The sequence below is a fragment of the Elgaria multicarinata genome, chromosome 9 (assembly GCF_023053635.1).
Source record: "Elgaria multicarinata webbii isolate HBS135686 ecotype San Diego chromosome 9, rElgMul1.1.pri, whole genome shotgun sequence".
Lineage (NCBI taxonomy): Eukaryota > Metazoa > Chordata > Lepidosauria > Squamata > Anguidae > Elgaria > Elgaria multicarinata.
In genome coordinates, this window is record NC_086179.1 from 62,317,226 (window position 1) to 62,331,935 (window position 14,710).

The 14,710-nt window shown below is 41.1% G+C and overlaps 1 protein-coding gene across 2 annotated transcripts in view; it reads right to left on the reverse strand.

Annotated features, from left to right (window-relative positions):
- PNPLA8 (patatin like phospholipase domain containing 8) overlaps positions 1 to 13,109 on the reverse strand; it is a 43,661-nt gene extending 30,552 nt beyond the window's left edge. Inside the window, exons 1-4 of one of the 2 annotated variants that reach the window (XM_063134021.1) lie at positions 13,038 to 13,109; positions 7,642 to 8,821; positions 5,822 to 5,971; positions 3,072 to 3,223 (exon numbers count right to left, since the gene is read on the reverse strand). In XM_063134021.1, coding sequence (XP_062990091.1) covers positions 3,072 to 3,223; positions 5,822 to 5,971; positions 7,642 to 8,736 — 1,397 coding nt within the window. In that variant the 5' untranslated portion in view covers positions 8,737 to 8,821; positions 13,038 to 13,109. Of the gene's footprint in view, positions 1 to 3,071; positions 3,224 to 5,821; positions 5,972 to 7,641; positions 8,822 to 11,356; positions 11,438 to 13,037 lie in introns of those variants that run through there. The other variant, XM_063134020.1, reaches the window with a different exon arrangement.
- Between the last annotated feature and the right edge of the window lie 1,601 nt (positions 13,110 to 14,710).

Consider the following 14,710-nt stretch of genomic DNA (forward strand, 5'->3'; position numbering starts at 1 on the left):
TTCTGTCTCCAACGAAAATTCCTTTTAACCTACACAGGAGATCTAATATGAAAACATATCAAGTTATGATAGTGGCTGCTAAGTTAACATGTGGTAAACACTGGAATTCACCTAAAATGCACAATATAAATGAATGGACAGATAAATTATGGGGTTCTGCAGCAATGGCCAAAGTGGCCTTTTTTATATAAAACAATGTCATTATAAATCTGGCAAGTGTATGAATAACAGGTCACTACTTATTATTATTTTTATAAATGTATGAATGCTAAGACCACATTTATTTTTAAAACGAATAAAATTAATAATTTAGGCAGTGCACTAATAAATTGTGTCTTCTAAGCTGGAGCACTAGCAATTTTCTGCCTGCATTTTGTAGCCTTTATATATCTTAAATTTATATTTCTCTGTAAACTATAGATACCCTATTCTTGAAAATAATAAATCTACCAACAACAAAAAAAACCCAACCCGAGAGGAAATGATTGGAAACTTTCTGGGATGTTTGCCACAGCAAATAAAATGACTGAACAAAATGTTTCGATTTCTTTTATAACTTTCACATGCACCTTTCCCAGATGTTTTATGATTTGGCTCTGGATTGCTAGCTTTAGAAAGGGAACACATTGGTGGTCTTGCCCATTCCAGAAACATTAGCTAAAATAAACAGTTGCCAAAAGCCACTATAGTTTGCTACATGATTGTTTAATTTTCTCTTTAAAATTGAAACGTTCAATACAACTTCCTCATCTTATGATCATCAGCATAAAAGCATATTTTATAACGAATTTGCTTGCCAAGTCTCACACTCAATTTGCCTAACTACTCATCCCAAGAGTTTTTAGCTTGCCATGATTTTGCCAATACACCAATTCTTGTAAAGTTATGCCAACATTGCTAAGTTATTAGGATGACACAACAGTTAAATATGTTGATTTAATTGTATAGATTCAGTTACTGGTTATCATGTAGAGGCATGTCATGATAAAAGAAATGCAGATTTACAAATAAACTGAAACAGAAGTATTCGTTAAAATCTTCACACATCTGTTATAGTAGATACTGAGTTGAAGACGCAAGCAATTTGAGAGAGCACATGGAGCACACTCTCAAGCCCTTCAGTCCAAAGGACAACTTCAGCTCTCAGAGGACACATTCCAGTGGTGGATGGGGCCAAAGACAAAAAGGATGGGGTGAAAAATACAAAATAAATAAATGAATGCTGCTGCTTGAAGGTTTTATTGCCACTAACAAAGCTTTAGTAAAGGCATTTCAAACTTTTCGAAAGTTGCACAGAAGATGGGAAAGCCTGAGAGGGCTTGGTTTGGTCCCCGGGCCTGAGGTTCCCTGCACCAGTCATATATGCTTCCACTAGGAATTTGACTTTAAAATACATCCAATTCAAGAAGAGGAAACAAATCAAAGCTTGGACAAGGATTCAGAAGTATTTAATTTATTTATTATTGCATTTATATCCCACCTTTTTTTCCTGCAAGGAACCCAAGGCGGCATACGTAATCCTCCTCCTCTCTACTTTTTCCTTACAACAACAACCCTGTGAGGCGGGTTGGGCTGAGAGTCTGTGACTGGCCCAAAGTCACCCAATGGATTTCCATGGCCGAGTGGGGACTAGAACCCAGATCTCCTGACTCCCAGTCCAACACTCTAGCCACTACACCACACTGGCTTTTCCGGCTAATAATCATGTTACTCTTCCATTTTTAGAAATAGCTTGCTATTTATCATGATTGTGGATAAATTCTCAACAATGTGAACTATGTCTTACGGTTGGTTCACATTTAACTACCAGCATAGTGTAGTGGGTTAGACTCTGGGACTAAGGATGGGGAGACCCAGGTTCAAATCTGTACTCAGCCAACAATGTTCTCTAGGTTATCTTGGGCCACTCACCATTCCTCAGCCTAACCTATCTCACTGTTATGAGGATAAAGTCGAGTGAAGAGTACCACATATGCTGGCTTGAACTCTTAGGGAAGCAAATAAATGCAATACACAGAAAAGTAGTACTGATCTGTGATCCGGCATTATATCAATGGGAACAGTGCTTCCAGTTCTTTTAGTACTCACTGCAATGATTAGTTACTTCCACTTTTGCATGAACCTGAGTCTACAACTATTTCTGAATCCCCAAACTGTGTTTGCATAAACCCTCCAAACCAGAAATGCAAAGCAGAATAAGGCCATTTAGATAAATGTGAGCAATCAAGAAGTAGCTAGACTGCCATCTGTCAGGAATGCTTTAAGGGGGATTCCTGCATTGAGCAGGGGGTTGGGCCTTATAGGCACCTTCCAACAATACTATTCTATGATACTATGATGTTTGCTAGTTGAAACATAATAGCAACTAAGGTTTCTACAGGAGATAGGAAGAAACAACATAATGATGGGTGCTATTCTATGCATGTTTAGACAGAAAAAAATCCCACAACTCACAGTATCCCTGCAGTCAGCTATAATAGGACGCTCATATACACAGCTTATTCAAATAATGCCAAAGCTTGGTTTAGCATAACGCACAATCCAACCCTTAGATTCGGAGATTTCTAGGAGACTTTTAAAAAATATCCCAATTACAGTCCAAGGGCATAAATGTAAGGTACAAATCCAGTGACATACTGGGCATGTCTACACCAGCCCTATATCCTGGGAGCATCCCGAGATCGTTCCTGTGTATCCAAATGCCACACAGGGGATCCCGGGGGCAGGCAGGGACGATCCCTCCATTTTCCTCGGATAACCCTTAGGTGTAGAAAGGGCCACTGAAACATGTATCATTTTGTTTTTAATTACCAAGAGAGTTGCATTACTTTTTTTCTTGTCTTAGATGGGCAGAATGGGTTTCATAAGCAGAAGACTACGTCTGGTAACCACCATGAAAAAAGTTTTGTTTGAAGGGTGGGATATAAAATGATAAAATAAAATGTTAAAATAATCCCACCATCATCTAAATTTAGCTCTAGTCACAGATTTAACACTTTCCAAACTACTTTAAGAACCTTTTTTTAAGATGAAGGGTGGGATAAAAATACTTTAAAGAAAGAAAACATTACCTTGTTCCCCCACCATCAATGGTAAGAACCCGAATACCCCAGCCTTTTACAGGGTCTGTATATCCAATTACAGCCAAGGCTGCCCTAGCAGCAGCCTGGAGAGCTTCATCATTTGCCTGTCTTAGCCGCAACAAGCATGGAATTATTTTTTCCTAGAAAACAAAGTAAACATTTTAAATGGAACAAAAAAGGTAATTGTTAGTTATTCCTTCAATAAAATACAGCTGAAACCATTAGATACAATAGACATTTTTGTATTAAAATGAAAGCACTGATACTGTTTAAACTTCTCTCACATATACTACACTTGGACTTAGTTGGCACTTAAGTTTGTTTAACCCAGAAATTGCTGTGACTGAGTAGGAGCGAGCAACCTGGCTCCTGTGTGCTCATGTCTTCAGCATCCAAACAAGATATTGTTCGTTTGTTATTGTGATGTTCAAACACAGGAATTCTGGGTGGTTTAGGAGTTAAACAACCCAGAGTTAACCCAACAGCACAGCATTGGTGATTACATAACCCAGGAACTATTGCTATATGCTAATCTGGTCTTGGATTAAAATCCTAAACATTTTTTTCAGGAAACAAATCCCACCAAAACCAATGGGACTCACATCTGAATAAACATGGTAACCATCATGCTGTTAGAAAAATCTCACTTATTCAAAATACAACTACAGATATTTTGTTGAGTTACAGATCAATAAAGAAAAAAATCTAAATATGTAGTAGCTGTAACAGCATATACCCAACTCAGACTCTACTATTAGAATAACTATCTCCATAGTCTTTGAGTCTTATATACATCATTGTTCTGTGTACTTGGAATATAATGTAACACAACTAGCTCTGCAGCATATTTATTGGCAAGGAACCTTTCTTATGTCGAATGCTGCATTTCTTCTGGGGTAATCTGCTGAGTGCTACATATTTGCAGTGGACAGGATTGAAGCCAGCAATTGGTGGGCCCAGAGTATAAAGTGGCTAGGGACACTTTATCAGTCTCTCTCTTCCTCTATCTTTCTACCGAGACACTGGATTGCTAGGCAATGGACTGACTGCTTACCAAGGGCAATATGAAATCACAAAGAGGTCCACGGGTTACCCATTCCTGCTTTGGTGGATATACAGTCGTGTGAAAAAGAAAGTACACCCTCTTGGAATTGTATGATTTTACATATCAGGACATAATAACAATCATCTGTTCCTTAGCAGGTCTAAAAATTAGGTAAATACAACCTCAGATGAACAACAACACATGACATATTACACCGTGTCATGATTTATTTAACAGAAATATAGCCAAAATGGAGAAGCCATGTGTGAAAAAGTAAGTACACCTTATGATTCAAAAGCTTGTAGAACCACCTTTAGCAGCAATAACTTGAAGTAATCATTTTCTGTATGTCTCTCACATCGTTGTGGAGGAATTTTGGCCCACTCTTCTTTACAAAGTTGCTTCAGTTCACTGAGGTTTGAGGGCATTTGTTTATGCACAGCTCTCTTAAGGTCCCGCCACAGCATTTCAATCGGGTTGAGGTCTGGACTTTGACTGGGCCATTGCAACACCTTGATTCTTTTCTTTTTCAGCCATTCTGTTGTAGATTTTCTGGTGTGCTTGGGATCATTGCCCTGTTGCATGACCCAATTTCAGCCAAGCTTTAGCTGTCGGACAGATGGCCTCACATTTGACTCTAGAATACTTTGGTATACAGAGGAGTTCATGGTCAACTCAATGACTGCAAGGTTCCCAGGTCCTGTGGCTGCAAAACAAGCCCAAATCATCATCCCTCCACCACTGTGCTTGACAGTTGGTATGGGGTGTTTGTGCGGATATGCTATGTTTGGTTTTCGCCAAACATGGCGCTGTGCATTATGGCCAAACATCTCCACTTTGATCTCGTCTGTCCAAAGGACATCGTTCCAGAAGTCTTGTGGTTTGTTCAGATGCAACTTTGCAAACCTAAGCCGTGCTGCCACGTTCTTTTTAGAGAGAAGAGCCTTTCTCCAAGCAACCCTTCCAAACAAACCATACTTGTTCCATCTTTTTCCAATTGTACTGTCACGAACTTTAACATTTAACATGCTCACTGAGGCCTGTAGAGTCTGAGATGTAACTCTTGGTTTTTTTGCAGTTTCTCTGAGCGTTGCACAGTCTGACCTTGGGGTGCTTCTCTAAGATCATTGCTGATGTCTTTCATCCTTGGCATTGTGTTAACACACACCTGAATGCTCCAGACCAGCAAACGTTGGCTTTTATTGAGGTGGTCATACTTGCTGATGATCAATTAATCACGGGCATTTGATTAGCAGCACCTGTCTGCTACTTAGCGTCTTAATTCCTATGGAAGCAGTAAGGATGTACTTACCTTTTCACACATGGCTTCTCCATTTTGGCTTTATTTCTGTTAAATAAATCATGACACGGTGTAATATGTCATGTGTTGTTGTTCATCTGAGGTTGTATTTACCTAATTTTTAGACCTGCTAAGGAACAGATGATTGTTATTATGTCCTGATATGTAAAATCATACAATTCCAAGAGGGTGTACTTTCTTTTTCACACGACTGTAAAGGTCACTAATCCTTGTGGACGTAGGGCTTGATATAAAACGGCATGTTTGCTTAGTTTTAAATATAACTTAATATCACACGAGATATTCCTAAGTATTTCCTTTTCTAGGACAATTTTTTTGCACATCTGTGGCTCTATTCCCTATTCATGGTCAGGCGATGGAACTGATTTGTACCTTAATAGCAACTCCTCTGCTGTCTGTACATTCCAAGAGATGGTACATCAGTTCTTCGACCCTGTTGATACAGACTCTTCTGTTAGATGATCTTCGTAATGCTTGAGCTAAAGCCCGGGTTCTGTTATCTATACTCACCTTTGCAATAATCTAGGAAAATAGATAGTGTTTATTAATTTTTTGTAAATATCAAGGGGCCTTGCATTAAAATAACAAATTTATTTTGACATAAGCTCTTCATGGACTCTCTCTTCTTCTCTGAATAAACAGTGTAGCCAGTTAGATGGCCAATTTGAGCATCTGATGAAGTGAGCTAAAGCTGGTGTTTTATATCAAAATGTTTCACATTTTAAAATCTGTTTATACATGTATATGTTTTTGTTTTAAACCCAAAGCTTCAAACATTTAAATTTTAGAATTTAAAAAATGTTTTTATATCTTATATATAATGGATGTGCTACTAGTTGGGTTTTGCTTTTGGAGTGCTGTATCATGCGCACTGCATCATCTGCACACCAGTGGATTCATATTAGAGAGTCAGTGTGGTGCATTGGCTAAAGTGTTGGACTGGGAATTGGAAGATTCAAGTTCTAGTCTCCACTCGGCCATGGAAACCCACTGTGTGACTTTGGACCAATCACAGGCTCTCAGCCCAACCCACCTGACAGGGTTGTTGTTGTGAGGATAAAATGGAGAGGAGGAGGATTATGTATGCCACCTTGGGCACCTTGGAAGAAAAAAAGGTGGGATATAAATGAAATAAATAAAATAAATAATAAAATTTCATTTTACACAGCCCTGAAGGCCAACCTGATTCAGGTTTATAATGAGCTACTTATCTGTGGTGACTAGATTGCCTCCAAGTGAGAAGGGAGGGCTGATTTTTTTTAAAGTTAGATGGCAATGGATCATCTTCATCCCCATATCCATTAACATGCCACAACTGGTTTGTGTTAGGTATGCATGGCCAGCACCTTTTGGGAACTTAATTGAAAAGTTGTACCAAACTACCTTACATAGAAAACCACTTCATGCAAATTATAGTCAGTTTTTACTTTATTGTAAGAACTCACAATAAACCAGGCATCTCTCTCTGCACTTTACTGTAAGCATTTCCATACAGCTGTGACAGAAGTTGTGCAACTTTAAATAGTCTCTATTAGGGTTGTGCACTGTCTTGGATTTGGATCCCAAATCGAAGCAGTCCGAAGCAGATTGGACCAGTCCTGAAGTGCTTCAAGCCACTTCGGCCCAATCCAGGGTAATAGTGAGCCACTGCCTGTCAGACTTACCTGACCCGTCTAGCAGCCATCCGTCCAGACATGGCCCTTTATGGACGCCGTCGTTTGAACATTAGATCCAGGAAACGACAGACCCATCTTCCCTTAAAAATGAAGGCTCTCATCGAGGCCGGGCATCTGCTGGTGGGGTCAGTAACTCCTGTGAGTGGGCACAGCAGCTCACCAGGTTCGGGTGGGGTGGGGTTGCAATTTACTTATTAGATGGAACCTTACTCATCTGTATCTACCACATGTTGTGAAGTAGCCACAACACCTGGCCTAAACTTTGAACTTCTTCATGTTTTCTTTTTTCAACCCACCTCCTGCTTTTTTGTTGCACCTAGCCTGCGAGTCCTGGAGAACTCAAAAGCTTGCACTCTGTTGTGTGGGATTTTTGTTGATCCTAATAAAGGTACTGCCCAACTGTGGAAATGGATTGTGGCTGTTTTTCATATACTATCATGGCTATGATTCCCCACGCCTCCAATGAAACAACTTGAAACTTTATAAAGTGATTGTTAAAAAAGAAGAGAGACTTGCCTTTTCCCTTTGAAGCGACAATCTCTTTTCTTTCTCTTCCGCACGTTTAGTCTCCTTGTCATCTTTCAACATCTCTTCATGTTCTTGTACTTTGTTTTTTTCTTGTAAGGCAGATTTTGGATCAGATCGTAACTTGGGCACTAGGCCACCAATATAGCTATCCACAAAGGCCTGTACACTGTTACTAGGGTAAGAAAGAAAACTTGCAATGCTCTTCTTGCTGGAAGCTGGAGGACTGGCATTGGCTTTCTCAAGATCGGGAGATTGCGCTGCAGGTATTAAATCGGATACTGCACTCAGCCTGTTTTCATTACTTAATATGTCATCTTCTGATGAGTCAAGTGTTTCTCCTCGTTGATTTTGTGGCTTAGGTGGGACAGCATCCCCACCTTTTTTCTCTTGATCCATCCCACCAGTGCTAAAGTACCAGTTGATGTGATTGGCTAGAAAGTTGTAGGTTTCCCCAAAGTTTGTAGCAAAATAGCTAACATGAAAAAGACTACTCTTGATACCTGCAAGATCTTTCAAAGAACTTTGGCTAGAACCAATGGGACTCAAGGCTCCACCTGCAGACAAAGGTTTTTTGTCTTCTAAGCTATCATCACAGCTTTCCTGACTTCCATTGTCTGTGGCTTGCCTGTCATTTTCTGGATTTATAGGAAAACGATTTTCCTTCCCATTATTTTCGACTGATTTATTCAATATACCAGAATGTGGCTTTAGCCGAGCTATCCGTGAAACCAGTTCACTGTGAGTACCAGACACGGCTTTTGAGACAGATTCTAAAGTGTTCTTAAATCGTGACATGCGACTGTTTGTTTTTGTCAATTCCTTAGAAGTGCTAAGGTTAGAAACTTTGTAAAGGAAAAAGTCATGACAATAGAGGTACTTGTTATACCACAGTGTTTTGCTTCTGGTCCATTTACAATATGGTTTGCTTGTGTGAAATACTCTAAGAGGAATAGCATGACTTATCCTCCAAAAATGTTTAGGTCTGTACAAGTAATACAGTTGCCTGGTCCTCTGTTTACCCCAAAGGCTTCTTGTATTAATTACTAAACACACGCATGTATCTAAATGCAAACGAACTGTCATTACTTATAATTACTGATGATGTCCATAAATTCTTTCCCTCCAGGAATCTTATTTTAAACAGAAACATCACTCCTCATGACATTATCTGAAACAGAAAAAATAACGAGTATTAGTCTGATCAAAGCATGCTTGATACATATGCCAATAAGAGTGTGCCCCCCCCCCAAGAATAGGGGTGGGCAGTTGTTGGCCTTTCAGATGTTTTGGCCTACAACTCCCTTTACCCCTCACCATTTGCCTTACAAGTAGTTTAGAACAGAATGTATTTGTAAGATTTTTCAAAACATATGTAGACAAAGACAAGTGGCCCTAAGGAAGGTGTGAAATGTGTTGGGCTTTTTCAGGTATTGTCAGGCACCTGACAAGATCTTCTGTTGTTTTTTGTTGTTGTTGTTTTTTGACAAAACACCTGGAGTACCACATCTGCCTATTCCTGGTCTAGTAAATATCTCACCAAATTTTAAAGTTGTTGCATCCTAAGAAACCACTCCTTAAAAATACGCTGATAAGAAAAAGTTGGAAAAGTCGCTAGGAAGTAACTAGAAAATAACTTTGAGGATGCCCCCAGTAGGAAAGGCATTAAAGATTCTCAAATCCAGTGTCACACACTGAAGCAAGAAGCATCATACTCCAAGCATTCCTACAGATTAAGCAATACAATATAACAAGAACAACAACAGATTACAATCATCCAAATTGTAGAGCATGAGGCACTATGTCATTAAGTGCCTGCAAGAACAGGAGTGAAACTAATTAAGATACACAAATGAATCAGGAATTAGCAAAAGAGTATTAGACATAAACAACTTAGTGAACTACTCCTCTCTAAGACAAGCTTTTTGCTCCTGAGAACTCTTCATTGTAGTTTGGCACCAACACACCACATTCAGTATTTGCAACCATCAATGCCTCTAAGCAAGAATGCTTTAGGGTGAAGAAAATGCCCTCTTAATATAATAGCTTTCTACTGTAAAATAATTAAAAATCGATTGTGTGTGTCCCAGTGCCCTTTCTTGTATTTCATATTTTGGGTTGTCCTTGCATTTTAAGGATGGAAAACCTGTATACAAACAGCTATGTACATAGCCACATTGTTTTTACTTTTAAATTAGAGGCAAACTGAATGAAAGAGGATGACGACTAGTTGACAATAGGGCACATGACAACTTGTGTGACCTGTTAATGCTTCTGAGGCACTACTCATAACTGAAGTGAATTCTTCATATAAGAGGAGGGGCACTTTCTGGGAAATGGATATATTTAGTTTCTGGCTTCAGTGAGTCATACATAACTAGGTGTTACAGAATGCTCATTGCCACTCTGAGAGAGATTGGCAAGCATTACATGTACTTTCAGGAAACAAGACTGAAACATAACAGTACAAACACAAACACACAGAGACAAGCCCCATAGCATAGACAAAAGAAGCCATCTTGGTTTCTCTCCCTGCTACCATCACTTGCATAATTCACTATAATGCAGCATGGCCTGGTATGTTGTCCAAAACTAGTGCATGGCACGACATGGGTTACTTTGTACCCACCCTACTTAGCCCACTAACAGCTGCTAAGTGAAAAAAGTATACATTACATATATAAGGATTTTCTCAGAGAAACACAGATAGTAGGAAAGCTTATACAAATCACTGAGTCATATTCCCATCCGTTTTTGTAGACAACAACATCCAATGGATATTTCGCAGAAAGCATTCCAGAAGCAAGTGTTTCAAAGCAACACACACTTTTCAGTACACACATAAATAGGAATATTAAAAGCACATGCACTATATTGGAGGCGTTCTAATTATCAGGGATGGGGGTGGAGACAATTTAAATTGAAAGTATCACATCTACAATTATTTGTATTTCTTTTTAATATAAGACAGACATAGAAGAAGAAGAAAAGCCACCAGGCCCAGGAGTATTAGTGGGCAATTTTGAGGAAGATAGTGTAGCTGAAAGCATACTTGGAAACCATACTCTTGAGGGGCACCATGCCCCCAAATGCCAACTGTAGGTCTAGGTCACTCAAAGGTGAGGGAAAGAGCCACTTGTGCATCCCTGGAACAAACTTTTCCCATTGAAAACATACTCCAGGGATGACTCCTGGCTCAAATTGGTATTATGAGGGAGCAAGTGAAGAGGGCCAAGCCACATAAAGGTGCAACAATCCTGTAACCAAGGAAAACGAAACAGCAATAAGACAACAAGACCCTCAAAAACAGTGACTTTACGCAAGGCAGGCCGTACACAGGATCCTCACACTGGACAAGACAAGCGACTCAAGTACTCAATGGGAAACCAGAACTACCACGCACCTCAAGCAGAGCTGCCCAACAGCCAGCATTTTGCACCTCAGGCCACTTGCCAGAATGCCCAGCCTACAACCCGGAACATCAGTCTAGCCGGCCATTTTCTTTCAAGTTTCTGAGCATGCGCAAGTCACGTATGGAACACACACAATGAAGAACTACCAGAGATTACCCACCATGCTATCTGGAATGCTGAGACAAGCTCCAGGAAAGAGAAAGAACACCTAGTCTCATGTCAGTTTTTCTTTCAATTATTCAAATATTTCTTAAAGGGCCACTGAGACAAGAATCATTTCAAGGATCTCATACCTGTGTCTAGCCAGGGTGTCCCAGGTTCATAGTGGAAATGGCATTTTTAAATCTCATCTGGCCTCCCCTCTGCCCCCGGCAGAAGTGAGAGCTACCTGAAGAAATCGGTGCAATGTTCTGAGATTGTGATTTTGCTTGGATTGGGCACCAGTGTGTGCTTCTACAAACCAAAAACAGTGGTAAAGGAAGGAGGTGATGTTCTCTTTCTCACTCAGGCAGGGTGGGGATGTTAAGGATTTGAAAAACAGCCTCACCAGTGCAATACCCACAAAACCACAATCCAACCACAGAGCATATCTGCCTCCATGGACTGAAGCAGAAAAATCATAGATCCACCACTCGTGGGCACCACTACAGCACAAAAACATAGATCCAAGGCAGGGATTCTTATGATTTTTACAGAACATATCTCTCAAACAATAATCAAATCACAGAGCACATCTGCCTCCAAGAACTGAACTAGAAAAACCACAGGTCCACCACTCATGGGCACCTCCACAGCACAAAAATTTAAGGCAGGGATCCTCATGACTTTTACATGGAAAATACCCCACATCACAATCTAATCATAGAGCATATCACCCTCCATAGATTGTACCAGAAAAATCAGGGATCAGCCTCTCCTGGGCACAGCCATGGAACAAATTCAAATTCCTCACAACACAACCAAATTACAAAGCACATCTAGCTCCAGGGATCAGCCACTCATGGGGGCTGCCACAAGAAAAACCAGGGAGCAGCCTCTCCTGTGCACAGCCATGGAGCAGATACATGCAAGAGAATGCAGTGATCCTCTTGATTTCATACTATTTTTAAAGAGCAAATCCCCCAAACCACAACCAAATCACAGAGAACATCTAACTCCATTGTTTGAAGATGATCCCTGCCTCAGATACATGTTTTTTGCACTGTGGCAGCCCCACAACTGGTGGAACCATGTTTTCCATGGTTCAGTCTGTGGAGGCAGGTGTACTCTATGATATGCTGGTGCTTGGGGCTATTTTTCTTGTAAAATTCATGAGGATCCCTGCCTCAGATCCATGTCTTTGCACCGTGGTCACATTTAGTAGTGGCAGATCCCAAGTTTTTCTGGTGCAGTCTTTGGGGGTAGATGTACTTGGATTGCAGTTTGGAAGATTTTCCATGTCAAAATCATGAGGATTCCTGCCTCAGATACATGTTTTTTTGTGCTGTAGCAGTGATCACAATTGGGGGATCCATGATTTTTTTGTTTAGTCCACGGAGGCAGGTGTGCTCTGAGATTGGATATGGTTTTGTGGGTCATATAAAATCATAAGGATCCCTTTTTGTTTTCATGGAGCCTTGTTTTACCTAGGCCCAGCGCTGTATCCTGTTCATGGGCTTCCACAAGCATCTTACTGGACATTCTTGGAAACAGGATATTGGACCCGACTTAGCCTGACCCAGCAAGACAATTCTAGAGTCGCTTCTATCATAGCCTGTACACAGCTACTCCTCAAGCAGTTACTCTAGCTCGGGCTTTCTTTGGGGCAGCCGTTTCCGGGGCAGTCTGTTTCCCTCCTCCCCTTCCACTTATGAGGTCATAGGAAAAGCCCAAAATATGTCCCCAAATCCCAGGCAGTGCCGGGGCGGCCGGAAGAGCGACCACTCATCGCTTCCCTCAAACCCAAACCCACAAGTTTCCCCTTCGCCAACTCACCGAATTCACCGTGTCCTGCAACTGCGTTAGACGGTCCGCCATTATATGCTACTTCCTAAAGGAACACTTCGCTCCTAGCATCTCATTGGACGGCACTCTCGGGGAGAGCAGCCAGCCAATGAAATCCCTCGGTCTAGGCTAAGCGTGAGAAGAAGCGGAAGATCAGGTTACCAAGCAACAATGCAGGTTGTTTTCTTTCTGGTCGGACTCTATACGTCGCTGTGACCACAGCCTTGTAATAGTTAACATGAGTCTTTTTACGTCTCTATGGTGGGAGCGGGGTTAAGGGGAGAAGCTTCGTGGTGCTCCCTCTGTTGGAAGAGAGGCGCCGCTGCCGCCGTTTACGGGAGAGTAAACTGCGTTGCGTTTAACTGGATTCGATGGCTGGCTGGAGAATGCTTGGAGTTGTGTGGCTTTTTTCTGCCTACACATGGCATGGGATTACGCCCTTAATAATGTTTATGAGTGAGGTGGGAATTTTAATACAACAAGGATCCATGAAATTAAAAAGAGATCCTCGTGATTTCATAGGATTTTTAAAGAGGACACCCACAAATCCACCATGCAATCAAAGAGCACATCTGCCTCCGCAGACTGAATCAGGAAAATGACAGATCTGCCACTTGCGAGCGCCGCCACAACAAACAACAACAACAACATGGTTCTGAGGAAGTGATTTTTACAGAGCAAATCCCCAAAACACTGGCATATCACAGAACACGTCTGCCTCCATAGAATGAAGCACAAAAACATGGATCCACCACTTGTGGGTGCCTCTATGGCACAAAAACATGGACTGTAGGCAGGGATCTTCATGATTTTTGCATGGAAGATACCCCACACCACGATTCAATCACAGAGCATATGTGCCTCCATGGACTGTATCAGAAAAATCCACCATTCGTGGGCACCTCCATATCACAAAAACATGGATCTGAGTCAGGGATCCTCATAATTTTTAAAAGAAAAATACCCCCAAACACCATGAAATTACAGAGCACACCTGCCTCCAGAAAAATCATGGATCTGCCATTCATGGGTGCTTCCATGCACAAGAACATGGATTTGAGGCAGGGATCCTCAGGATTTTTACATGGGAAATACCTGATACCGCAATCCAATCCCAGAGCTTCTCTGCCTTAATGGATTGCATCAAAAAAATCCAGGATCTGCCAGTTGTAGGTGCCTCCATGGTGCAAAACACACACACACACATTGATCTGAGGCATGGATCCTCATGATTTTTACATGGAAAATACGTCAAATCACAATCCAATCACAGAGCATAACTGCTTCCATGGACTGCACAAGAAAAATCTGGGGTGTGCCACTCATGGGCACAGGGTATCAATGGCTACTAATCCTGATGGCTAAATGTAACCTGCAGTATCAGAGGCAGTAAGCCTGTATACACCATCCGACAAGCGTTTTATTGCATGCTGATTACTGGGCACTCACAGAGTTTGCTCAGATTCTCACTAACCACATTATGCAGCATGGTTAGTGGCAGTAAAGTTGGCTTTAGGTGTCATTTGACATGCACCTGTGGTTAACTGGCTAAAATTATAGAGGTATTAGTATAGAGCAGCCTAACTTGCTCAGGCTGCTTTAGCCTGCAGGCTCTGTCACTGCTCTGGACTCCTCCACTGCTAGTACGGCCACTTCAGCTGCCA